Raw genomic sequence first — 25,776 nt, forward strand, 5'->3', positions numbered from 1 at the left:
ATAGCTATACAAAAAGAACTGTAGAATTGGAATGCAAAATATCCCAACTTTATAGAAAGAAAAGAAAGTACAGATCTTGATCCATAATTTGTCTCATGGAGAGTTAGAGCTTGGTTAGCAGTCTTTGTATTTGTAGGAGTTAGATTGTGTTTAATATTATGGATGGCAATAGAACTTTTGCCCTGGACTTCCTGAGAAAGAATAAGAAGGTTTCTTTTTCATATAATTAATTAGCTTTAGCTTCTAGGAAGAGATTGAGGATGGAGAAGAGTAGAGGGGAACCTAGCTACTTGTCTTCCTTGTTTATTGTTAATATGCATTTTCAGAGTTTCTAGTTGGGAATTTTTTTTTTCTTATTTTAGTTTCAGGTGCGTTATATTCCTGGAAAAATTTCCAAACGTCTGTTTTAAGATATTAAAGTAATTCCTTCTGTAGGAGTACACCCTTGGTTCATCAAAATACCAGACTAGAGGTGTTTTTCAGCCATTTTGACTTGTCATAAAATTGGTGTTTATTCTCAGCCCTTATCTTATTTGATCTATTAGTGGCTTTTGACAGAGTTGATCACTCCTTCCTTCTTGATATGCATTTTTCAGTTCCCTTTTACACCACACTCTCTCATTTTTTCCTCTTATCTCATTAGTTGCTTCTTCTCAGTTTCTTTTGCCAGTTCCCCTTGTTTTTCCTGATCTTTGATATCAGAGTGTCCCAGACCTCAGTCCTTAATCCTCTTTTCTGTCTTCACTTTTTTTGATAATGTCCAGTGGCATGGCTGTAAATGCTATCGATATAACCATGATTCCTAAACTTGTACCCCCAGCCCAGACCTCTAAAATCCAGACTCTTATATCCATCCACCTATTTGATGTCACTGCTTATATATCTAATAAATATTTCAAAGTCAAGTCCCAAACTGAACTCCAGATCTTTTCTACCCAAACCAGTTCTGCCCATAGTCTTCTCCATCTCAAGTTGGCTGCAACTCTATCCTTTTGGCTGCTCTAGCCAAAAACTTTTAATCCATCTTTGATTATACATCTATCTGCTCACTGGCATACCTGTGCTTATATATGCTCATACTTCACATCCATTCCATGAGGAAGTCCTCTTTAGTTTAAGCTACTTTCCAAATCCTCTATTACTCTACATTCTAGAGTATTATATTGTGAAAAAAATTCCCATTTCTCTCAACTTTAAAAGAAATTATAGGTATTGTAATGGTTCAATAAAGGTATATAGGCTCCTCCTTTTATGTGGAAAGAACTGTCTTTTTCATTGTTTCATTGTAAATCTGAGTTTGAGGTTTATGGAATTGTTTGTGTTCTTTTTTCTTTCATTTTTTCTAAAGTCTTTTAAAATAACACCTGTATAAGGCTGGAGAGGTTATGGCAGATTGGAATAACTGAAGTCTGGAATTGTAATTGTAATTGGAAAAGGAATTGGAAAGTTACACATAAATACATGTACACTGCAATGCATGTATAACCGTCATAAGTGGCCCTGGGCCCCAGCTTACATAATTGTTTTAAATGCTGCATCTTTCCATCTGTCCAGTAAGCAGGTGTTTTACTTGTTAACTAACTGAACTAGGGATATATAGCTAAAGGAATCATAGTCTTTGCTCAAGGCGTCTCAGTTTGGACATGTAGACCAATAGTTGAATTATTTTGAGTGCCAGGTGCTCTATTCGAAGTGAACATAGGGTGCTTTGTGGAGGAGGTGGTGGTGGTGGTGAGGTGCTCATTCCACTGAGGAGTAGAAGGGGCTTCAGTGTCACAAGTTTACTATCCAAAGATGGTTTATAGTGTGAACATTGTCTTCAAAACCCTGAGCCTACTTATTACGCTCTTAAATTTGTATTCTTCTGCATCCTGTTTACAGATCTTGTAAAATTGCAGCATTTTAATGGAGCTAAAATAGTATGTGAAGTGCTTTTCTAAACACAGCTGCTCTACTTTTTTTAAAAATAAATTTATGGGGGCTTCCCGGGTGGCGCAAGTGGTTGAGGGTCCGCCTGCCGATGCAGGGGACACGGGTTTGTGCCCCGGTCTGGGAAGATCCCACGTGCCGCAGAGTGGCTAGGCCCGTGAGCCATGGCCGCTGAGCCTGCGCGTCCGGAGCCTGTGCTCTGCAACGGGAGAGGCCACAACAGTGAGAGGCCCTCATACCACCAAAAAAAAAAAAAAATTATTTATTTATTTACTTATGGCTGCGTTGGGTCTTCGTCGCTGTGCGCGGGCTTTCATTTTAGTTGCAGAGAGTGGGGGCTACTCTTCGTTGCGGTGCACAGGCCTCTCGTTAAGGTGGCTTCTCTTGTTGCGGAGCACGGGCTCTAGAGCGCAGTCTCAGTAGTTGTAGCATATGGGCTCAGTTGCTCCGTGGCATATGGGATCTTCCCAGACCAGGGCTCAAACCCGTGTCCCCTGCATTGGCAGGCAGATTCTTAACCACTGTGCCACCAGGGAAGCCCCTGCTCTACTTTCATTAAACAGTTCTGACATTCAGCAATTTGCTAAGGTTTCTTCCAATTTGATTCTGTGATTCTGGGGTTGTTGCTCATTTCCTCTTAATATTTTTTCTATTTCTTATTTCATATTACTATTTTATATTCATCTCTGAATACAATACATGCTATACCATGCACAAAGGTGCCATGCAAATTGTAAAACACAGAGAAGAGGTAATGCAAAATTATTTTAATTATGTATTAAAGTGGATTTTTTTTTTTGTTACTGGAGGAGTCTGGGAAAGTTCTAGATGTGATTTGTCTATCAGTCTCTGATATGTTATGGAGAGAACCCGGAAAGGCCCAGTATGTAGTTACCTTACCTACCTGCTCTGATTTGCAGAGGGTAACCTGTGTCTTTAGTACCACTTCTATTTTCTAAAAAGGGTAATGGGGGAACAGCCATGAAAGGGAACATGGCAAGTCTCTGATTATAATTTTTGACAGTGGTATCTGGGCCTGGCCCTAGATGTCCCTACCATCTTGCTTCTTTCTCTCATTGTGAATCTGATGATAGTCCCAACTTATTTGAAAGCCTTGGTCATACTGACAGTAATATCAGTCTCAGTGTCCTTTTCTCATAGAAATCTTCTCTTCCTTTGTTATGAACCATGAAGTTTACAGAGCTTCTTCTCTCTATATCGCCTGTGACACTCCACTAATAGAATAAGCATTGTGGTTTAACTGCTTTGGTTGAACATATGCTCTTAATCCTCTAAACAGTAATGGTAGCTACTTTATTTTCCTGTTATGGCAATGCCTGCTACAGTGATAAGAATTCTTGGGACTGGACTGCCTTTATAGAAAGTCAACTTAAAAATTTTTTTTTTTTTTTTTAAGTAGACCTGCCTGAGTTTGTTGTGATTTCAAGACAGAAATACTTTCTTCTTTAGCTTTTATTTTTCTGGGCCCAGTTGAAGGCAATATTCTATAGTCTGTAAGTCTGTAGTTTTTTTCCCTTAATCCTGTTTTTTTTTTTTTTTCTCATGAAAGTGACCTTACCCTTCTTTAGATGACTAGTGCTTTCATTCTAGTTTTACATCCTGTACTGTGAAAACTGGAAGGGACTGTTAACCAGTCATATGTCACTTATTGATCCCAACATAATAGACGGGGCATCCCTTCTTTCACTACCTTCTTTTATGGCACAGTAGAATGAAGTTAACTCCTACTGCAATTAGGAGTAGCATATGCACCGGCTTGCATATGCTAACTCCCTGGACAAGAAATTTAGCCTGTTAGAGGAGGGTGAAATGGAAATATGGCTTTCTATTGACTTTTTGTGAGAAAAAATATAAAATAATTTCCTATCTGATCAAAATAAAACATTACTAGTATTTCCTTAGACTAGTTTCCTGTAAATAGTGAATATTTGCCACTGCACGTGATAAAAAAAATAACTTTGTGTATAATTCCTATCTGCTATGCAAAGCAAATTCTGGAAGTGACTATTGAAGTTATATCCCTGTTGAGACAGTCTGGAACTCTAGGAACAGAAGATCCTGTACTTCTCCACTTCTCCAACTCGCTATTCTCTATGTAGGATGATCTGGATAATACTTGAAGAGTGTTCCCTTTTTTTAATGATGAGCTTTGACTGATAGGGTTCTTGAAGCCTGAGTAATGACTTGAGAGTGTGGTATTCATTCACTTAGACCTAGTACTTACATCTGGATCTTGGGCTGTGGTTTGGTTGCCTTTTCAATTACGCTCTTCTCTGGCCTCAATGGTTTTACTTTGGATACTGTGTATTGACAAGGGAGAACTTGAGAAGAGAGGAGGTATATGTCCCTTTAACTACCTTTTAAAAAATGTTCTTTTTTCTCTGAGAAATGGCAGAATAATATTACAATCTTTAAAAATGAAATATAATGGAACTCACTCAGAAAAATACATGTGTGAACAGAAGATACATTTTTTCCCCAAACTGTTGAGCTGAACAAAAAACTTAAAAAAAAACCAACCCACTATTTTCATCTTATGTTCATTATCTTTTTCTTTTTTTCTTACATCTTTATTAGAGTATAATTGCTTTACAACGGTGTGTTAGTTTCTGCTTTATAACAGAGTGAATCAGTTATACGTATACATATGTTCCCACATCTCCTCCCTCGTGCGTCTCCCTCCCTCCCACCCTCCCTATCCCACCCCTCTAGGTGGTCACAAAGCACTGAGCTGATCTCCCTGTGCTATGCAGCTGCTTCCCACTAGCTATCTATTTTACGTTTGGTAGTATATATATGTCCATGCCACTCTCTCGCTTTGTCAAAGATTACACTTCCCCCTCCCCACATCCTCAAGTCCATTCTCTAGTAGGTCTGTGTCTTTATTCCTGTTTTACCCCTAGGTTCTTCATGACATATTTTTTTTCTTAAATTCCATATATATGTGTTAGCATATGGGATTTGTCTTTCTCTTTCTGACTTACTTCACTCTGTATGACAGACTCTAAGTCTATCCATCTCATTACAAATAGCTCAATTTTGTTGCTTTTTATGGCTGAGTAATATTCCATTGTATATATGTGCCACATCTTCTTTATCCATTCATCCGATGATGGGCACTTAGGTTGTTTCCATCTCTGGGCTATTGTAAATAGAGCTGCAGTGAACATTTTGGTACATGACTCTTTTTGAATTATGGTTTTCTCAGGATATATGCCCAGTAGTGGGATTGCTGGGTCATATGGTAGTTCTATTTGTAGTTTTTTAAGGAACCTCCATACTGTACTCCATATTGGCTGTACCAATTCACATTCCCACCAGCAGTACAAGAGTGTTCCCTTTTCTCCACACCCTCTCCAGCATTTATTGTTTGTAGATTTTTTGATGATGGCCATTCTGACTGGTGTGAGATGAGATCTCATTGTAGTTTTGATTTGCATTTCTCTAATGATTAATGATGTTGAGCATTCTTTCATGTGTTTGTTGGCAGTCTGTATATCTTCTTTGGAGAAATATCTATTTAGGTCTTCTGCCCATTTTTGGATTGGGTTTTTGTTTTTTTGTTATTGAGCTGCATGAGCTGCTTATAAATTTTGGAGATTAATCCTTTGTCTGTTGCTTCATTTGCAAATATTTTATCCCATTCTGAGGGTTGTCTTTTGGTCTTGTTTATGGTTTCCTTTGCTGTGCAAAAGCTTTTAAGTTTCATTAGGTCCCATTTGTTTATTTTTGTTTTTATTTCCATTTCTCTAGGAGGTGGGTCAAAAAGGATCTTGCTGTGGTTTATGTCACAGAGTGTTCTGCCTATGTTTTCCTGCAAGAGTTTGATAGTTTCTGGCCTTACATTTAGATCTTTAATCCATTTTGAGCTTATTTTTGTGTATGGTGTTAGGGAGTGATCTAATCTCATACTTTTACATGTACCTGTCCAGTTTTCCCAGCACCACTTATTGAAGAGGCTTTCCTTTCTCCACTGTACATTCCTGCCTCCTTTGTCAAAGATAAGGTGACCATATGTGCGTGGGTGTATCTCTGGGCTTTCTATCCTGTTCCATTGATCTATCTTTCTGTTTTTGTGCCAGTACCATACTGTCTTGATTACTGTAGCTTTGTAGTATAGTCTGAAGTCAGGGAGCCTGATTCCTCCAGCTCCATTTTTCGTTCTCAAGATTGCTTTGGCTATTTGGGGTCTTTTGTGTTTCCATACAAATTGTGAAATTTTTTGTTCTAGTTCTGTGAAAAATGCCAGTGGTAGTTTGATAGGGATTGCATTGAATCTGTAGATTGCTTTGGGTAGTAGTCATTTTCACAATGTTGATTCTTCCAACCCAAAACATGAGATATCTCTCGATCTATTTGTATCATCTTTAATTTCTTTCATCAGTGTCTTATAATTTTCTGCATACAGGTCTTTTGTCTCCTTAGGTAAGTTTATTCCTAGATATTTTATTCTCTTTGTTGCAGTGGCAAATGGGAGTGTTTTCTTGATTTCACTTTTAGATTTTTCATCATTAGTGTATAGGAATGCCAGAGATTTCTGTGCATTAATTTTGTATCCTGCTACTTTACCAAATTCATTGATTAGCTCTAGTAGTTTTCTGGTAGCATCTTTAGGATTCTCTATGTATAGTATCATGTCATCTGCAAACAGTGACAGCTTTACTTCTTCTTTTCTGATTTGGATTCCTTTTATTTCTTTTTCTTCTCTGATTGCCGTGGCTAGAACTTCCAAACCTATGTTGAATAAGAGTGGTGAGAGTGGGCAACCTTGTCTTGTTCCTGTTCTTAGTGGAAATGGTTTCAGTTTTTCACCATTGAGGACGATGTTGGCTGTGGGTTTGTCATATATGGCCTTTATTATGTTGAGGAAAGTTCCCTCTATGCCTACTTTTTGCAGGATTTTTATCATAAATGGGTGTTGAATTTTGTTGTAAGCTTTCTCTGCATCTATTGAGATGATCATATGGTTTTTCTCCTTCAATTTGTTAATGTGGTGTATCACGTTGATTGATTTGCGTATATTGAAGAATCCTTGAATTCCTGGAATAAACCCCACTTGATCATGGTGTATGATCCTTTTAATGTGCTGTTGGATTCTGTTTGCCAGTATTTTGTTGAGGATTTTTGCATCTATGTTCATCAGTGATATTGGCCTGTAGTTTTCTTTCTTTGTGACATCCTTGTCTGGTTTTGGTATCAAGGTGATGGTGGCCTCGTAGAATGAGTTTGGGAGTGTTCCTCCCTCTGCTATATTTTGGAAGAGTTTGAGAAAGATAGGTGTTAGCTCTTCCCTAAATGTTTGATAGAATTCGCCTGTGAAGCCATGTGGTCCTGGGCTTTTGTTTGTTGGAAGATTTTTAATCACAGTTTCAATTTCAGTGCTTGTGATTGGTCTGTTCATATTTTCTATTTCTTCCTGATTCAGTCTTGGCTGGTTGTGCATTTCTAAGAATTTGTCCATTTCTTCCAGGTTGTCCATTTTATTGGCATAGAGTTGCTTGTAGTAATCTTTCATGATCTTTTGTATTTCTGCAGTGTCAGTTGTTACTTCTCCTTTTTCATTTCTAATTCTATTGATTTGAGTGTTCTCCTTTTTTTTCTTGATGAGTCTGGCTAATGGTTTATCCATTTTGTTTATCTTCTCAAAGAACCAGCTTTTAGTTTTATTGATCTTTGCTATCGTTTCCTTCATTTCTTTTTCATTTATTTCTGATCTGATTTTTATGATTTCTTTCCTTCTTCTAACTTCGGGTTTTTTTTTGTTCTTCTTTCTCTAATTGCTTTAGGTGCAAGGTTAGGTTGTTTATTTGAAATGTTTCCTGTTTCTTAAGGTAGGATTGTATTGCTATAAACTTCCCTCTTAGAACTGCTTTTTCTGCATCCCATAGGTTTTGGGTCCTTGTGTCTCCACTGTCATTTGTTTTTAGGTATTTTTAAATTTTCTCTTTGATTACTTCAGTGATCACTTCGTTATTAAGTAATGTATTATGTACCCTCCATGTGTTGGTATTTTTCACAGATCTTTTCCTGTAATTGATATCTAGTCTCATAGCGTTGTGGTCGGAAAAGATATTGATACAATTTCAATTTTCTTAAATTTACCAAGGCTTGATTTGTGACCCAAGATATGATCTATCCTGGAGAATGTTCCATGAGCACTTGAGAAAAATGTGTATTCTGTTGTTTTTGGATGGAATGTCCTATAAATATCAATTAAGTCAATCTTGTTTAATGTATCATTTAGAGCTTGTGTTTCCTTATTTATTTTCATTTTGGATGATCTGTCCATTGGTGAAAGCGGGGTGTTAAAGTTCCCTACTATGAACGTGTTACTGTCAATTTCCCCTTTTATGGCTGTTAGTATTTGCCTTATGTATTGAGGTGCTCCTATGTTGGGTGCATATTTACAATTCTTACATCTTCTTCTTGGATCGATCCCTTGATCATTATGTAGTGTCCTTCTTTGTCTCTTCTAATAGTCTTTATTTTAAAGTCTATTTTGTCTGATATGAGAATTGCTACTCCAGCTTTCTTTTGGTTTCCATTTGCATGGAATATCTTTTTCCAATCCCCTTACTTTCAGTCTGTATGTGTCCCTAGGTCTGAAATGGGTCTCTTGTAGACAGCATATATATGGGTCTTGTTTTTGTATCCATTCAGCCAATCTGTGTCTTTTGGTGGGAGCATTTAGTCCATGTACATTTAAGGTAATTATCGATATGTATCTTCCTATTCCCATTTTCTTAAATGTTTTGGGTTTGTTATTGTAGGTCCTTTCCTTGTCTTGTGTTTCTTGCCTAGAGAAGTTCCTTTAGCATTTGTTATAAAGCTGGTTTGGTCGTGCTGAATTCTCTCAGCCTTTGCTTGTCTGTAAAGGTTTTAATTTCTCCATCAAATCTGAATGAGATCCTTGCTGGGTAGAGTAATCTTGGTTGCAGGTTTTTCTCCTTCATCACTTTAAATATGTCCTGCCAGTCCCTTCTGGCTTGCAGAGTTTCTGCTGAAGAATCAGCCGTTAACCTTATGGGGATTCCCTTGTGTGTTATTTGTTGTTTTTCCCTTGCTGCTTTTAATATGTTTTCTTTGTACTTAATTTTTGATAGTTTGATTAATATGTGTCTTGGCGTATTTCTCCTTGGATTTATACTGTATGGGAGTCTCTGTGCTTCCTGGACTTGATTAACTATTTCCTTTCCCATATTAGGGAAGTTTTCAACTATAATCTCTTCAAATATTTTCTCAGTACCTTTCTTTTTATCTTCTTCTTCCGGAACCCCTATAATTTGAATGTTAGTGCGTTTAATGTTGTCCCAGAGGTCTCTGAGACTGTCCTCAGTTCTTTTCATTCTTTTTTCTTTATTCTGCTCTGCAGTAGTTATTTCCACTATTTTATCTTCCAGGTCACTTATTCGTTCTTCTGCCTCAGTTATTCTGCTATTGATCCCATCTAGAGTATTTTTAATTTCATTTATTGTGTTGTTCTTCGTTGTTTGTTTCATCTTTAGTTCTTCTAGGTCTTTGTTAATTGTTTCTTGCATTTTGTCTATTCTATTTCCAAGATTTTGGATCATCTTTACTATCATTATTCTGAATTCTTTTTCAGGTAGACTGCCTATTTCCTCTTCATTTGTTAGGTCTGGTGGCTTTTTATCTTTCTCCTTCATCTGCTGTGTGTTTTTCTGTCTTCTCATTTTGTTTATCTTACTGTGTTTAGGGTCTCCTTTTTGCAGGCTGCAGGTTCGTAGTTCCTGTTGTTTTTGGTGTCTGTCGCCAGTGGCTAAATTTGGTTCAGTGGGTTGTGTAGGCTTCCTGGTGGAGGGGACTAGTGCCTTTGTTCTGGTGGATGAGGCTGGATCTTGTCTTTCTGGTGGGCAGGTACACGTCTGGTGGTTTGTTTTTGGGGTGTCTGTGGACTTACTATGATTTTAGGCAGCCTCTCTGCTAATGGGTGAGGTTGTATTCCTGTCTTGCTAGTTGTTTTACGTAGGGTGTCCAGCACTTTGGCTGCAGCACCAATAGCCTTTCATCCACACGGCTCAGAATAAAAGTGAGAAAAAGTAGAAAGAAAGAAGGAAGGAAAGAAAGAAAGAAAGGGGGAGGGAGGGAGGAAAGGAAGGAAGGAAGGAAGGAAAGAAAAAAGAAAAAGAGAAAGAAAGAAGGAAAGAAAAAGAGAAAGAAAGAAAAAAGAAAAAGAAGGGAAGGAGGGAGGGAGGAAGGAAGGAGGGAAGGAAGGAAAGAAAGAAAGAAGGAAAGAAGGTAAAGTAAAATAAAGTAAGATAATTTAAAATAAAGTTATTAAAATAAGAAATAATTATTAAGAAAAAAAATTTTTTTAAAGAAAAAAAAACGGACGGATAGAACCCAAGGACAAATGGTGAAAGCAAAGCTATACAGACAAAATCTCACACAGAAGCATACACATACACACTCACAAAAAGAGGAAAAGGGGAAAAAATAATAAATCTTGCTCTCAAAGTCCACCTCCTTAATTTGGGATGATTCGTTGTCTATTCCTGTATTCCACAGATGCAGGGTGCATCAGGTTGATTGTGGAGCTTTAATCCGCTGCTTCTGAGGCTGCTGGGAGAGATTTCCCGTTCTCTTCTTTGTTCGCACAGCTCCCGGGGCTCAGCTTTGGATTTGGCCCCGCCTCTGCGTGTAGGTCGCCGGAGGGCGTCTGTTCTTCGCTCAGACAGGACGGGGTTAAAGGAGCCGCTGATTCGGGGGCTCTCGCTCACTCAGGCTGCGGGGAGGGAAGGGTACGGAGTGCGGGGCGAGCCTGCGGCGGCAGAGGCCGACGTGACGTTGCACCAGCCTGAGGTGCGCCGTGCGTTCTTCCGGGAGAGTTGTCCCTGGATCCCAGAACCCTGGCAGTGGTGGGCTGCACAGGCTCCCCGGAAAGGGGGTGTGGATAGTGACCTGTGCTCGCACACAGGCTTCTTGGTGGTGGCAGCAGCTGCCTTAGCGTCTCCTGCCCGTCTCTGGGGTCCGTGCTTTTAGCCGCGGCTCGTGCCTATCTCTGGAGCTCCTTTAAGCAGCGCTCTGAATCCCCTCTCCTCGCGCACCGGGAAACAAAGAGGGAAGAAAAAGTCTCTTGCCTCTTCGGCAGGGGCAGGTCCAGACTTTTCCCCGGGACTCCCTTCCGGCTAGCCATGGTGCGCTAACCCCCTGCAGGCTGTGTTCTCGCCGCCAGCCCCAGTCCTTTCCCTGCGCTCCGACCGAAGCCTGAGCCTCAGCTTCCAGCCCCGCCCGCCCCGGCGGGGGAGCCGACAAGCCTCTCGGGCTGGTGAGTGCTGGTCGGCCCTCTGTGCGGAAATCTCTCCGCTTGGCCTTCCGCACCCTTGTTGCTATGCTCTCCTCCGCGGCTCCGAAGCTTTCCCCCTCCGCCACCCGCAGCCTCCGCCCGCGAAGGGGCTTCCTAGGCTGTGGAAACCTTTCCTCCACAGCGCCCTCTCACTGGTGCAGGTCCCGTCCCTTTCCTTTTGTCTTTGTTTATTCTTTTTTCTTTTGCCCTACCCAGGTACGTGGGCACTTTCTTGCCTTTTGGGAGGTCTGTGGTCTTCTGCCAGCGTTCAGTAGGTGTTCTGTAGGAGTTGTTCTATGTGTAGATGTATTTCTGGTGTATCTGTGGAGAGGAAGGTGATCTCCGTGTCTTACTCTTCCGCCATCTTTCCCTCGTTCTCCATTATCTTTTAAGAAGCATATAGAGGAGGCATTTGAAAGGGATGAGTGAAACAATATAAATTTTGGTGAGGGTTTTCATGGCTTATATGCTTTTTTCTTTTATTCTCTAACTCTGTTGAAAGTGTGAGTGAGGGCCTGGAGGAAACCTTGCTTGGGAGAAGATAATCAAATCCAGGTTCTTGCTTTCCTTTGAATGCTTATTCCAGAGTAATAGAATGTTATTATCTGGAAGTGATATTAAAGATGATTCAGTCCATTCGTCACTTTTTATGGATGAGAGAATTGAGGTCTGGAGAGATTTAGAGGTCTTTCCAGCGACCCATATTAGTTGGTAGAGGGTTAGACTAAAAGTTTGGTTTCCATTTCTAGTCTGTTTTTCCACGATTCTTTTTTCCATTATAGGACTGAATTTCTCATGGATCTTGCCAGTTTTGCTTAGTTGACCAATCTGAGCGAATAGGAGCAGTTAACAACATTTCTAGCATACTATGTTGCATATAAATGTTTCCAGCAACATTTCTAGCATATACTTTTAAAAGGAGAATGTCCTTTTAATTTCACTGAGACTTTCCAGAAATAAAGGCAGAGACTTTTTAAAAAGATGGCTTATTATTATTATGTAATTTTATTGAAGTATAGTTGATTTACAGTGTTGTGTTTAATTTCTGCTGTACAGCAAAGTGACTCAGTAATATGTATTCTTTTTCCTATTCTTTTCCTTTATGGGTTGTCACAGGATATTGAATGTAGTTCCCTGTGCTATACAGGAGGACCTTGTTGTTTATTAAAAGGTGGCTTACTATTATTGTCTAATAAATATATATTCAGGGCCTTAACTCCCCCTGGTACTGATTGCAGTGTTGGTTCTCCTCTGTTTGTAGGCTCTTAGAGGAGTCAGATAGAACCAACCTTGATAACCATAGAAAACCTAGAGGATTTTCAAGTAAATTTTATTATATTCTCCTATGGCTAGATTGAAGTTATGAAGAAGTTAGGAGAAGACTCCAGTGTGTATTTGACATGTAATTTTTGTAAGAGGGCAAAAGTATTGAAGTATTTTAAAGCAGTTTGGACTTGCTGTTTTATCTGCTGATCAAAGGCCTGTTGTAAATTTTTTGTTCCTTTTTAAACCATTTCAAATTCTTGTTGGAAGTATGTGATAACTTAATCTTATCACTGCTTTCTTCCCTTTTGGCCCCATGAAATGAAAATGAAAAGAAATTGCGTATTTTCTTTAACACTATAGATGATTATAGCTAACATTTATTGATTACTTACTGAGTGTCAGGTACTGTGCTAAGGTTTTTATATGTATTTAAAAATTCTCATACATCTCTATGGGACATACAGTTATTATTACCTGTATTTTATAGATGATATTGAAACACAAAGAACTTGTTCAACATTACATAGGTAGTAAGAAGTAAAACATGGATTCATACCTAGACAGTTTTTTTAAAACTCCATTCCATTCCCTCTCAATATTAAAAGGTATTACAGAGACCCAATTATAAAGGGCTCAGAGCTTATTGAACAAAATAAGGGAAGGCCATTCACATTACAAGATGATCTAATGAAGGATTTCTTTTAAAAAGTAAGTTTCCAGGGTGTGTCATGTGTTCTCCGGTCAAAAACCCAGAGACAGCCATCTCATTATATGGGGAGTTTGGTCATCTAGTCTTGCCATCTGTTGAGTTATAGGGCTACCCTTGGATCAGTGGGCTATCCCTGATCCTGCCATTGTCCTATCTTTGCAAAGAATAGCCCAGCATTGCCCACGGTGGATAAAGCTGTTGAGCTGAAAGAGTTGGTTGGGGATGGCAGGTCATGATAGACATATAGGCAACTCCTCTGAGTATCTAAATGGTTATTCAATTTATGTGCAGCCTTTAGGAGTATATCTATTATATAAAACAAGGACCATAGATGTTAGTTTCAAAATCTGTACATGATAGTTTGAGTATTTATTTGATCTCTTTCATAATTCTTTGGGAGGTAGTTATGACAGAGCCTCAAATCCATCTTTAATGCTTTGAGGATATTTATGTGCTCAATAAGTGATCTTGAGTATCCTGTAGTTGTGTTTTAGATTGCATCATCATGTGACCTAGTCTTAGATTATCAATTCCATTTTAAGCATATTGTCAAAGCTGAAGTGGAAACAGTTTTTTTTTTTAAAGGATCTCAAATGGATGGGTAGAATAATTCTTTATCATACCTCCTGTTTCTTTCTAATAATTTTCTTTTATAAAGAAAATGTAATGCTCGCGTTACACATATATTTAGTTATTCTTATAGATAAACTTGTAAAAGCAGTGTTTTAAAAAGTTTATTGTAAATCAACTATACTTCAATAAAAAAATAAAACAAAAAAAGTTTATTTCTACACCAGGGGTGTGCAGTTATCTGGGTGGGGAGAGTTCTATGTTTGTGCTTTTCTTAGAGCTTTATTTAATTCACAGCCCAAAGTGATCACCATGTGATTAGAAATGTCTCAGTGTTAGTACTTGCTGCTAGATTTTTTCCTATTCTAGTTTTATGTTTTTATTTTTAGTTAACTCTTTTGTGAGTTGATCTGTGATGCATGAATAGATAAAAGAATGAAGTTGTTATTATTAAAAATAAAGTGACCCTAACAAAAAGGTCCTACTGTCTAGCACAGGGAACTATATTTAGTATCCTGTGATAAACCATAATGGAAAAGAATAGGAAAAAGAATATATATGTAACTGAATCACTTTGCTGTACAGCAGAAATTAACACAGCATTGTAAGTCAACTATACTTTAATAAAATTTTAAAAAATAAAGTGACTCTTTCCCTGAAGTCTGGGCTTATTCAGTTTCTTAGGGTACAGCCAAGCAGACCTAAGTCCTAAAAATTATTTTCTTGTATGTAGCTCATGTATGAAAACGCATTTTCATCCATGTTCTTGTATTTGATATTCATAGTAAGGAGTCAGTAAACTTTTCCCATAAAGGACCAGATAGTAGTAAATATTTTAAGCTTTGTAGGCCATACAGTCTCTCTTCCAACTACTCAACTCTGCCACTAGGGCGTGCGAGCTGACACAGGCAATGTGTAAATGGATGAGCTTGACCGTGTTTCCATAAAACTTTATTTATGGACACTGGAATTTGAATTTAATATGGTTTTCATGGGTCATTAAATATTATTTTTCTTTTGTTTTTTTTCAGCCATTTAAAAATGCAAGAACCATTTTTAGCTCATGGGCTATGTGAAAGCAGGTTACGGGCCAGATTGCCTGACAGGCTGTCATTTGCTGACCCCTGCTTATAATAATCCTGTGAGACTTAGCTTACTGCTTTCTGGTTTTTTTGCCCTTTATTTTACCATCTTTTAACATTATTTTATATTATTCTTATTTTATTACTTAATCATGTTTTCTTTCATTGTTAATGTGTGTGTAACTTTTAAAATTTAATAATTTTAATTAACATTTTAAGCTATGGAGTGTAGGGTCTATAATATTGTCATCTTTAATGCCTTGCACATTTATAAAAATTATATGCTCAATAAATATATATTTTTTAATAAATATATTTATTTATTTTTGACTGCGTTTGGTTTTTGTTGCCGCGTGTGGTCTTTTCTCTAGTTGTGGTGAGCGAGGGCAACTCTTCGTTGTGGTGCGCAGGCTTCTCACTGGTGGAGCACAGGCTCTAGGCGTGCAGGCCTAGTTGTGGCTCACGGGCTCTAGAGCGCAGGCTCAGTAGTTGTGGCACACGGGCTTAGTTGCTCCGCAGCATGTGGGATCTTCCTGGACCAGGGCTCGAACCTGTGTCCCCTGCATTGGCAGGTGGATTCTTAACCACTGTGCCACCAGGGAAGCCCATATGCTCAATAAATATTTGAGAGAGTTGGAAAGGAATAATATCTGTCTTTCACTATTTGAAGGATTGTTGTGTAGATTGTTTTACTTACTGATTTATGTATTAAAAATGTGTTCCAGAATGGTTGTCTTGCATAATGAGTAGACGCAATAGGGAGGCAAAACTCACCTCAGAATGCAGGGATGAGAAAGGAGAGAAAGAAGCTCCTATTGATTGTGTTCTTTGTGTTGTAGTACATATATACTGTGGTCAGTGACATGTACAGTCCCTCATTTAACCTTTACAACTCTTTTAAATAGGTATTTGTTTACTCAGTTTACAGATGAAGAAACTTAGATAAAATACCTTAGCCTTAGATAAGTGAGTGGTGAGACAGAATTTGAACTGAGACCATGTTCTGTCCATATACTTTTCTTTTTATACCAAGGAATATTCAACAGTTAACCAGGCTGCTTTAAACACTAGCTACTTACTTATTGCTACAAGTTTTCACACACATATTAGATGACCAAGGACAGAGATTTTTTTTAGAGAAGGTGAAATGTTGAATTGAAGAACCTCTGTGATAAACTTTCAGATTCTCAATATGTGATTACAGTGAGCTTTATTTTGAAATGATAGGCAAAACACATTTTACTTGTTAATTTTATACACAAACTCTTACCTCTCTCTTTTTAAGAAATATTTATTTATTTATTTGGCTGCATCAGGTCTTTGTTGCGGTGTGCAGGCAGGCTCTAGAGTGTGCAGGCTCAGTAGTTGAGGCACGTGGGCTCTAGAGTGCATGGGCTTAGGTGCCCCACAAAATGTGGGATCTTAGCTCCTCTACCAGGGATTGAACCTGCGTCCCCTGTATTGGAAGGTGGATTCTTAACCACTAAACCACCAGGGAAGTCCCTCTTACCTCTCTTTAAAGAAAGGTGTTTAAAAGTGTTTCACAAATAAATTCGTAGTATTGCACAGTGAAATAAGATTGAGGAATGTACATGAAGTTTCTATTAAACTATATGTTTAGTAGACACCAATGATTAAATCAGATCTTAAGCTGATCGTTCCAACTCATTTTCTTGAAGTTGAAGATTGAGTCAAGCTAAATTAAATGCAGGTTAAAAGTATAAATGGAGAGGTTTTAAATGGTTATAAATGGAGAGGGAATTCCCTGGTGGTCTGGTGGTTAGGACTCCACGCTTCCACTGCTGGGGGCCTGGGTTTGATCCCTGGTCAGGGAACTAAGATCCCGCAAGACGTGCGGCGCAGCCAACAACAAAAGAAGTATAAATGAAGGAAGTTTCTGAAATAGTGGAGTTTCTTTCTTGACTCGGCAAACATTTTGAGTCTCTGTACTGCTACCAGGAGCTCGTACTAGTGAGAGAAGTGGACAGGGATAGAGCTTCTAAGAGGACCCACTTCCTAGGAAGGTGATGTCTGAACTTATTTCTTTTCCCCTTTATTAGCTTTAAAAATTATTTAAAAACACATAGTCATTGAAAATATTAAAACAATCTAGAAGTATAAATCGTAAGAAGTGTAAATCCTATTTTCACTTTCTGCCCTCTGATCCCCATTCTTCAAAGTTATAGTTAGCAGATTGGTAAATATGCTTCCAGATTTTTTCTTATGCATATACAAATAGGCTCCCCACTCCACCCCCCACAAAAAAAACTGGGCTCACACTATATGTAATTTTGTAACTTGCTTTTCCTCCCTTGTGATGGTCTGTAATGTATATGTTTCCATCTCAGTAGAGACAGATTAATCTCATTTAAAAACCTGCTGCTTCACATAATAGGATGGAGTATCATTTATTTACATTATTTCTCATTGCTGGACATGTAGGTTTTAAACCTATTTACAAAAAATAGATATCCTTGTACTAATATATTTGTTTTCCTCTGTGAATTAAGTTTTAAATGATGAGTAACATAGAGGCAGGTGAAGAGAATGAGGATTAATGTGAAGGGGAAATGTTTTCTAGGCTAAGGGAACAATGTGTACTTTGAAAACACTGCTTAAGAAAATGACAAACTTTTAGTTAGGGGAGAAGCATTTCTCTTTCTATGCTGTGGAAGTATAGCACCTCTTGTTTTCTTAACTGTGCTAGAGTATCTCATTTTATGGAATCGGCATTTCTTTACTGAATAATTTATGGTTACATAATTTTCTCATTTTGGAGATTAAAAATTTTTTTCAGTAACTGTTACCAGGTAGAGAAGTAGAACCACAAGCTGATAAAAATGGTATTCAAGAGGTCACACAGAGGTTATGTGGGTAGTTTTGGGAATAGAGCTTATATCTTGGCTATTTTTCTCTTCTTAACAGTGTCTAATTGAGAATTCTTGCCCAGAGTTCAAAATAGCTTTTTGGGTGGCTAGTCCCCCACTGTTATCCAATTGAAACAAATTTCGGTTGATTCAAAAAACAGGTATTGCAAAGTTGCTAGTTTATCAAGTAGTTATCTTAAAATGGATAGATAGATGGCTTAAAGTAGATGAATAACATTTTTTACTCTTAAGTATAAAATATTGTTATCCTTAAAAAGTTTTAGTTGCTGCTGTTTTGTTCCAAATTTCCAATTTTGGAATGTTGCCCTATAGGGCATATCAAGTACTACTTAGTGTTAGAATTTTATCATTCCCCTGACAAGGAAGAGAATCTGCTGATTTCTTTAAAAATATATAAGAAACAAAACACGGTCTTAAACAAGGGTCATAACATCTTTCTGAACTGTTTCTAAAAGTAAAAGCCTTTATTTTTGGTTGCCAAGGATGCTGTGCTGTTTGGTTACATGTGCTTTGTTGAATAGAAATATAAGTCTTTGTAAGGCTCAACTTTCAAAATCTTACTTGTTTTTAAAAACATATGCTTAATAGTTCTAATTAGTGTTATTAATTTGAATAACATGAATGAGTTGAGTAAATTAGCCTAATGTGTTCTCTCATTACCTTAAACAATAATTGTATTATGTGTTGTAATACATGGTTATGAAGTATTCATACTTTGTTCTAAGGGAGTTATTACTTTATGTGAAGTGTAATTTTTTAGCATTCATATCTGTTTTTTTACTTGGAGTTATTTTTCAAGAGTAAAGTATATGTTTAAACACAAAGTAACTTTATGTCTAATTTTTCTAGGGCTGCTTTGGAAGAAGTAGAAGGAGATGTGGCAGAATTGGAACTGAAACTTGATAAGGTAAATTTTACTTTAACTTTTTAAAACATTAATTCTTGTTTTGCATAATGATTTGTTCCTGTAACACTAGATGGTTCAAGTGACTTCTTTTATCTCCGTGAGGGCAAATGCTAATATTATCCCAATATTATGAAGAAGTTGAGGCTAGAGACATTAAGTAGTTTGTTGAAAATTTAATCTAAGTGCCAGAGCAAGAATCTGAACCATGTCTGACTAGGCATCTTTTATATTGTTGGATGGTTGTTTCCTTCTCCATCAAAAAGATTGCAGTCTTTTTTGATGCTTAATGGATATCATATGTAACCTAACCACTCTTGTTTATACATTTGGGTGAGGCCATGTTCAAATATAAAATTTTAAATACTCCTTCCATTTTTTAAAGCTAATGCCAGAAATGCTGAATATGTATTTAATAATTGATATTAAATGGTCATATTCTATGCAAGGGTAGATGTAGATTGATTCCTATCTTCTGTATTAATTATTGATAATCTTTTTTTTTTTTTTGGCCTCTACCCAAGAAATGTTATCTGCTGTATAACAGTGAAATATGAGAATGAGTAAGACATGGCTTCTGATCTTAAGTAACCGTTGTTCATTGTTAAAATTTTTGGAGATAAATGTGTATATTTGAATACCTTCTCTGAAAATAATTTCCTATTTATGTAATTATTATTATAAATGGAATTATTATGTAAAGCAGTGCTTCTCAAACCTTACTGTGCATAGGAATATGTGGCGTTCTGGTGAAAATATGGATCTAGATTCAGTAAGTCTTGGTATCTGAGAGTCTATGTTTCTAACCAGATTTTAGGTGATACCAATGCTGTTGTTCCATAGACTGCATTTTGAATAACAAGGATATAATATATATTTACTAGACTGATGGTTTTCAAATGTTTTGAAATCATGAAATATATGTATATAATGTAAATAGTATAGAAACTATATAAAGCAGTAGTTATTAGTTATATATGTAAAACAAAATAATTTTAGAAAATGTTTAGTAGTAAGTTATTTTTGTGCAGTACTCTGTAGTTTTCAAAGCACTTTGATATACAGTATGTTTTTGGATTTTTACAATAATCCTGTGAGGTGGGTAGGACAAGTGGATTATTTCCATTTTATAGATGAGGGTCCCACAGCCCAGAAAGTGAAGAGGACTTGCTTCAAATCACAGAGTTAGAAAAGGCAGAACCAGGGTTAGAATCCATCTGTTTTATTCTTAGTTCAGTGCTCTTCTTGTGCACCACTGTACTCCTGGATCCATGTTGAGGGAGCACATGCCACTTGGAAATTTTCTGAGGAACACTAGCAAGCTTCCAGGCAAGTGTTTTTAAAAACTAATGTTAGAATTTTTTGTAAGGATATTATTTTCAAGAACTTTATTTTCTATTTAAAATTATATATATGGGATCGTTGTTGTTATTATTATCCCCTGAGGTATTACATTTATTTTTAAGGACTCTGTGAAACAAAGTTTTTAAACCCTTAAGGTAGGCAGCAGAAGATGTAGTTTTGATTTTCTGGTAGGTTTATAAGAGAGTATATAGAAGGAGAAGGCTTTTCAAAGAATCACAGAGTAGTACAATAAGGATATCTATTCTCTTTGGGCAGAACTGCATCTAAATCAAACAAAACACTTGTGTTGGGGGGACCTCAAAATTTAAAGTACCTAAACAGAATCCTCTTACAGTATTTTTGTTAATGATTTGCTTTTATGAGCAGCTATCTCCCCCCCCCCTTTATATCATTTGGTTGCAGTTGAGAGACTGGTAGAATCTTAAAACCAAAAGATTCAAACCAAAACCAAGTTGTCACAGTATTGGCATTCAGTACTAAGAACCCTAAATCCTTTCTAGAGTCCATATTACCCAAAGGGCTACTCAGGTTATCATGGAAGCTTTGGCATCTTTTAAAATATCATCTTCCACCCAAATAGAATTTCCATAGTTACTTTTATATTTCTCTAGTTTAAGATCTTGATCCCTTATACAATGTCCCTTTCCCAAATTCTTAAGCTATTACTGATCATTTTTACTTTAGAATTATGAGGAGTTACAATTAAAGAAGAGAGCCTGTGAGGAGCAAGAAATGGTTGTTATTGAAGGAGGTGGCATTGAAGGACTTGTGGAGGGGAGGGGTTGCCTAAAACTAGTTTACTGATTTCATAACTTTGTGCAGGACCAGTTGTACCTGTAATATTGCAAATCATGGCAGCAACAGGTTTAACCAGCTTGACGACCTAGCTTATATTTATTTTGCTTATAATGTATGCCACCAGTAGTTATATTCTTTCTGATGAGTAATGCTCCATGAATGGATGGCATTATTCGACTAGGTCCAATTATTTATCCATTCTGCCAGGTATTCTGGCATTGGCAATACACAGAGCATCATAGTGGCCATCTAGATATAATTTCTGTATCTATTGCATCTTCTCACTGGAATGCTTGTTCCTTGTTTGTTAAGCAGATACCCTTTAAATCACAGCTGAGGTACTACCAAACTTAGGTTCTTTTTCAGGTATTGCATTATTTCTTGCATTTTTACATTTTAAAATTGTACTGCCATTTAAATTATTATAATATTATTGTAATTTTTGGTTTGTAGCATAGTCTAGTAATTAAGAGCACAAAGCCTGGAGCAAGGCTTTACCACTTACTAAGCTGTATGGCCTTGGGCAAGTTCCTAAACATTCCTATGTCTCAGTTTCTTCATCTCCAAAATGGGGAAAATAAGAGTATCTATTATAAGGTTATTATGTGAATGAGATGTGTTAATACATGTTAAGTGCTTTGACACATGATAAGTTCTAAATAAATGTTAATGATGGTGGTGTCTTTTCAACAGACTCTTAGATCTCCTTGAAGACAGATTGTCTTTAACAGGGAAAAAGCCCTCATTTTACTCTTAGGTAAAAATCTTCCCTCTTTGTAGGCTTATGTTATTTAGTATAGCTGTCATCACTGTCATCTAATAAGGACTTTGACAGCTGGCAAAGTATCTATCTGTCTATCACCCAGTCAATCCTTCCACCTGAGTAGCTGCAGTGTATATGTGCTTCAGCTATATGACAACTTCATGTTCCCTCCAACGCCTGCGATTGTGACCTTTATTCTAATTCTGATACCTGTTTTCCTGGCCATATGCTGTGCCTTGTTGCTCAGAGTCGTAATCTCTGAAACTCTGGAATGCTCATTGATATCTTACTTTCTGATGTGAGTCTCCAGTCTTTCCAGTTCTCATCTTGGACTCCTCCTCCTTCTGTTTTTCAAGCTTATCTAAATCTCTAGTCTTTCAGTCTATCCGCTTCCAATGTTTCAGATCCCTTTTTTATTCACTATATATCTTTTAAAATAATTTTTTTAATTGAGATAAATTCACCTAACATAAAACCCACCATTTTAAAGTGTACAACTCAGTGGTTTTTAGCATATTCACAATGTGAATATACTACTTAATTCCCTTACCCTGATAAGAAACTCTGTACCTGTTAGTAGTCAATTCCAGTTTCCCTCTCCCTATATCCTCTGGCAACCACTAATTTACTTGCTGTCTCTGTGGATTTGCCTGTTCTGGACATTTCATATAAATGGAATCATACAGTATTTGACCTTTTGTGACTGGCTTCTTTCACTTAGCATAATGTTTTTAAAGTTCATCCGTCTATATTGTAGCATCGCCAGTATTTCCCTTTTTATGGCTGAATAATATGTCATTGTATGGATATACCATATGTTGTTTATCCATTCATCAGTTGATGGACATTTGGGTTGTTTCCACTTTTTGGCTATTATGTATAATACTGCTGTGAACCCTTCCAGTCTACTCTTAACTTATCACATCATTATTTCTCTTATGGAGACCTTCATTTCCTTTCCATAACATCTACTCTGCAGAATTCTGACTATATTTGTCTAACCATCTATATCCTCTGTCCCTTATCTGGGCTATAAAGCCCTACAGGAGAAGTTACACAACTGTTTGGTGAAACTAATTGGTGGAGCTACACATACCTGGGATTCATGATGCAAAGCAATTTTTCTGACACTCAGTCAGGTTATCTTACTATGTTTAGCGTCTCTTATATTTCACTGTTTTCTCAAGATTCACCACCTTGCTCTTCATTCTTAGTAGAGGAACTTGTCTCTTACTTCCTTTTGGTGGGAACACCTTTATTTCTTGCTTTTAATCTAGAAACTTAACAGAATCTGTCCTTATTCCATTTTTTTTTTCCCATTTGAGTGATAAAAATATCCCCTTTCCTATGTAATTCCAGACTCTAACTTCTCAGGACTTTGCTTTAGCCATCTCTCTCCTTTTCCTTCTCTACCACCTCATTATTTTAAGTAAACAAAAACGTTTGTTTCTCTTGAATCAAAACAAAACAAAACAAGAGGAAAATCTCACCTCTGACAAGGAATTGCAAATCTTTATCAAGTAATTACCATGTGCCAGTAACAGTTTGTGCTAAGATCTTTAAGTGCATTATCTTAACTCTTATAGTAACCCTCTATGGTTTGATACCATTGTCATTGTGTCATACAGAAGAACCTGAAGCTTCTTGAGGTTGAGGTCTCTCCGAATCACTTAGAGCATTAAGTTTGGCGGCAGAATTTGAACCTAAGCCAACTGAGCCTATAAACCTGTTTTTAACCATAATGTTCTACTACCAACCTGTCTGTTTCTGTTTTTATGGAAACTTTCAATTTAATCATTTTTGAATTATTTAATTTGTTGAATAAGCAATATCACACATGTGGTACAAAATTCAAAGGTACAAAAGTGTACCTAGTGAAAAATTAGTCATCATCGAATCTGTATCCCAGAGGAGTACACTGACCTAGTTTCTTGTGTGGTCTTCCAGAAATCTCTTAAGCATGTGAAAGATTATATGTATTTGTACTCTTCTCTCCCCACTCCAACAAAGATATTAGCGTTGTTTTAATTTTGCTTTCTTAAAATATATAATTTAGATTTTGTTCCTTATTAATTACAGAGCTGCCCCATTCTTTTTAATGGCTGATTGTGTCTAATTGTGCAAATATATCTGTATGATACATTTCTAAAAGTGAAATTACTACATTAGAGGGCATGTATGTTTAAAATTTTTATAGCTCTTACTTAGTTGCCTTTCATAGAAATTGTACCAGTTTACATTCCCACCAGCAGTGTGCGAGAGTGCCTATTTCCCCATACCTACCTTCTCTAAAACAGCGTGTTATCACATTTTTTGACCTTTGCTCTTCTATAAAAAATAGTAATTTACCTTTCTTTTATTATGAGTGAGGTTGAGTTTCTTTTCATGGACAGGTATATTTGAATTTTCTTTTCTGGGAATTACCTGTACATGTCTGTCAGCCATTGTTTTTGTAGTGGCTGGTTGGATTTTCAAAAATGAGTTGTATACCCTTTCTTGTAGTAGGGAAATTAGTCCCTTGTGATTTGTTGCTAATATTGTTTTCCAATATTGTCATTTGTCTTTTGACTAAGTTTTTTTTTTCCCTTATCTAAATGTTTTATTGTTATGTATTTGAATTGATTAGTTTCTTCTATGGCTTTTGAGTTTTGCATCCTTTTCAGAAAGACTTTTCCTACTTTGAGATTATAAAAAATACCACCTCCTGTTTTCTCTTTGTTTTCTGATTTAATGTTTTATGTTTAAATATTTATTCCATCTAAATTAATTTGGGGGTTTGGAATACAACTTAGTTTCTTTTTTTAGATGGCTTTAGATGGCTGTCCAGTGTCCTTGTGTCATTTATTGGATAATTTTTTACCCCCCTGGCTGGAGTGTGTATCTGCTTCTTCACTCTGTATTCTCTTCCATTAACTAATTTGTCTATTCACATCCATTACCAGACTTTTAATTACTGCACCTGTATATTTTAATATGGGGCTAATGTCCCCACCTCATTACTCTTTTTCAATTTTTTTGATGCTCTTCTTGCATGTTGGTTACTCATATGAATTTTAGAATTAGTTTTTTTTGTTGTTAAGATACGTTTTTTTTTTTTTTTTTTTTTTGAAATAGCAAACTATTTGAAGGACTAGTCTCTGCCAGCATTTCTCATAGTGGGTTTTGTGGAACATTGGTCCTATGAGGATGCTTCCTCTAAAGAGAATTCAATCAATGTCAGATAATTTTGAGAAATGCTACCTATTACATACTTCCTTTCTAGGATTCATAATACACATTAATATATCAAAAGCTCTTACAAATTTAGTAATAAAGAAATCTGTTTAACTTGACAAAATGAGTTTCCCAGACTTACTTGATCACAGAATCCTATTTTGGTATTGAATGTTCCCCTGGGATATTCTATAGAATATATATTGGCGAAGAATTGACCTCTCATTATGTCTTCTTCATCTGCAGTTCATAACTCATTGTAATCTGGCTACAGCCCCCCCAGTTTCTCTTAAAACTATTCTTGCTAGGGATGCTGGTGACTGTCACCAAACTCAACAAACTTTTTTTAAGTGTTTTTAAAACTTGACCTTTATGGATTTTCAACCTATTCATCATCCATCTTTTGATACTTTGTTCTTTCTTGACTTTGATGAAATTAATCTGTTGCTTTTCCTCCTACCTTTCCCTTTTCCTTTTTAGTCTCCTTTGTGGGGTCCTCACTGTACACACTGTGACCCCTGCTTTTTATCTAGACTGTAGCACTGATACTTTATTTGCTGCTGACTCCTGTGTGTGTATCTACAGTACACTTCTCTTTTTTGAGCTTTAAATATCTATTTTCACTTGGGTTTGATAGACTTTCCACTTGACTTATTTCACAGACCCATCTAGCTCAGGCCTACCTCACAGGCCCAATGCTGTTAAAACAAGTCTTGGCTGGACAGTATAGTGTCTTTGTGCAAATTAGCATCTTGTAGCAGATATAGCCCTCAGCAAGCAGAGCTCAGGCTGGATTTCATCCCCTGTTTTTCCCTTTGGTAGGACACTATCTGCATAATTGTACTTCGGTACTCAACTAATTTCTAAATTTGTCTCCTCTCTTCTCTCCCTGCTTACTGCGTTAATTCAGGCTCTCTTAGTTTTTGGTCTAATCTCCTTATCTTTATTCTTTCCACTTCCGTAT

General features: G+C 36.9%; 1 protein-coding gene across 11 annotated transcripts in view; it reads left to right on the top strand.

Annotated features, from left to right (window-relative positions):
- The window catches only part of ACAP2 (ArfGAP with coiled-coil, ankyrin repeat and PH domains 2), a 164,740-nt gene that overhangs the window by 45,890 nt on the left and 93,074 nt on the right, over window positions 1-25,776 (top strand). For all 11 annotated transcript variants that reach the window (XR_009563728.1, XR_009563729.1, XM_060298262.1 and 8 more), the window contains exon 2: window positions 18,619-18,676. Coding sequence is in view for 9 of the 11 variants with exons in the window: in XM_060298262.1 (XP_060154245.1) it covers window positions 18,619-18,676 (58 nt within the window). In the remaining 2 variants the exon portion in view is untranslated. The remainder of the gene's footprint in view (window positions 1-18,618; window positions 18,677-25,776) is intronic.

The sequence above is a fragment of the Globicephala melas genome, chromosome 4 (genome assembly GCF_963455315.2).
Source record: "Globicephala melas chromosome 4, mGloMel1.2, whole genome shotgun sequence".
In the NCBI taxonomy this organism is placed as follows: domain Eukaryota; kingdom Metazoa; phylum Chordata; class Mammalia; order Artiodactyla; family Delphinidae; genus Globicephala; species Globicephala melas.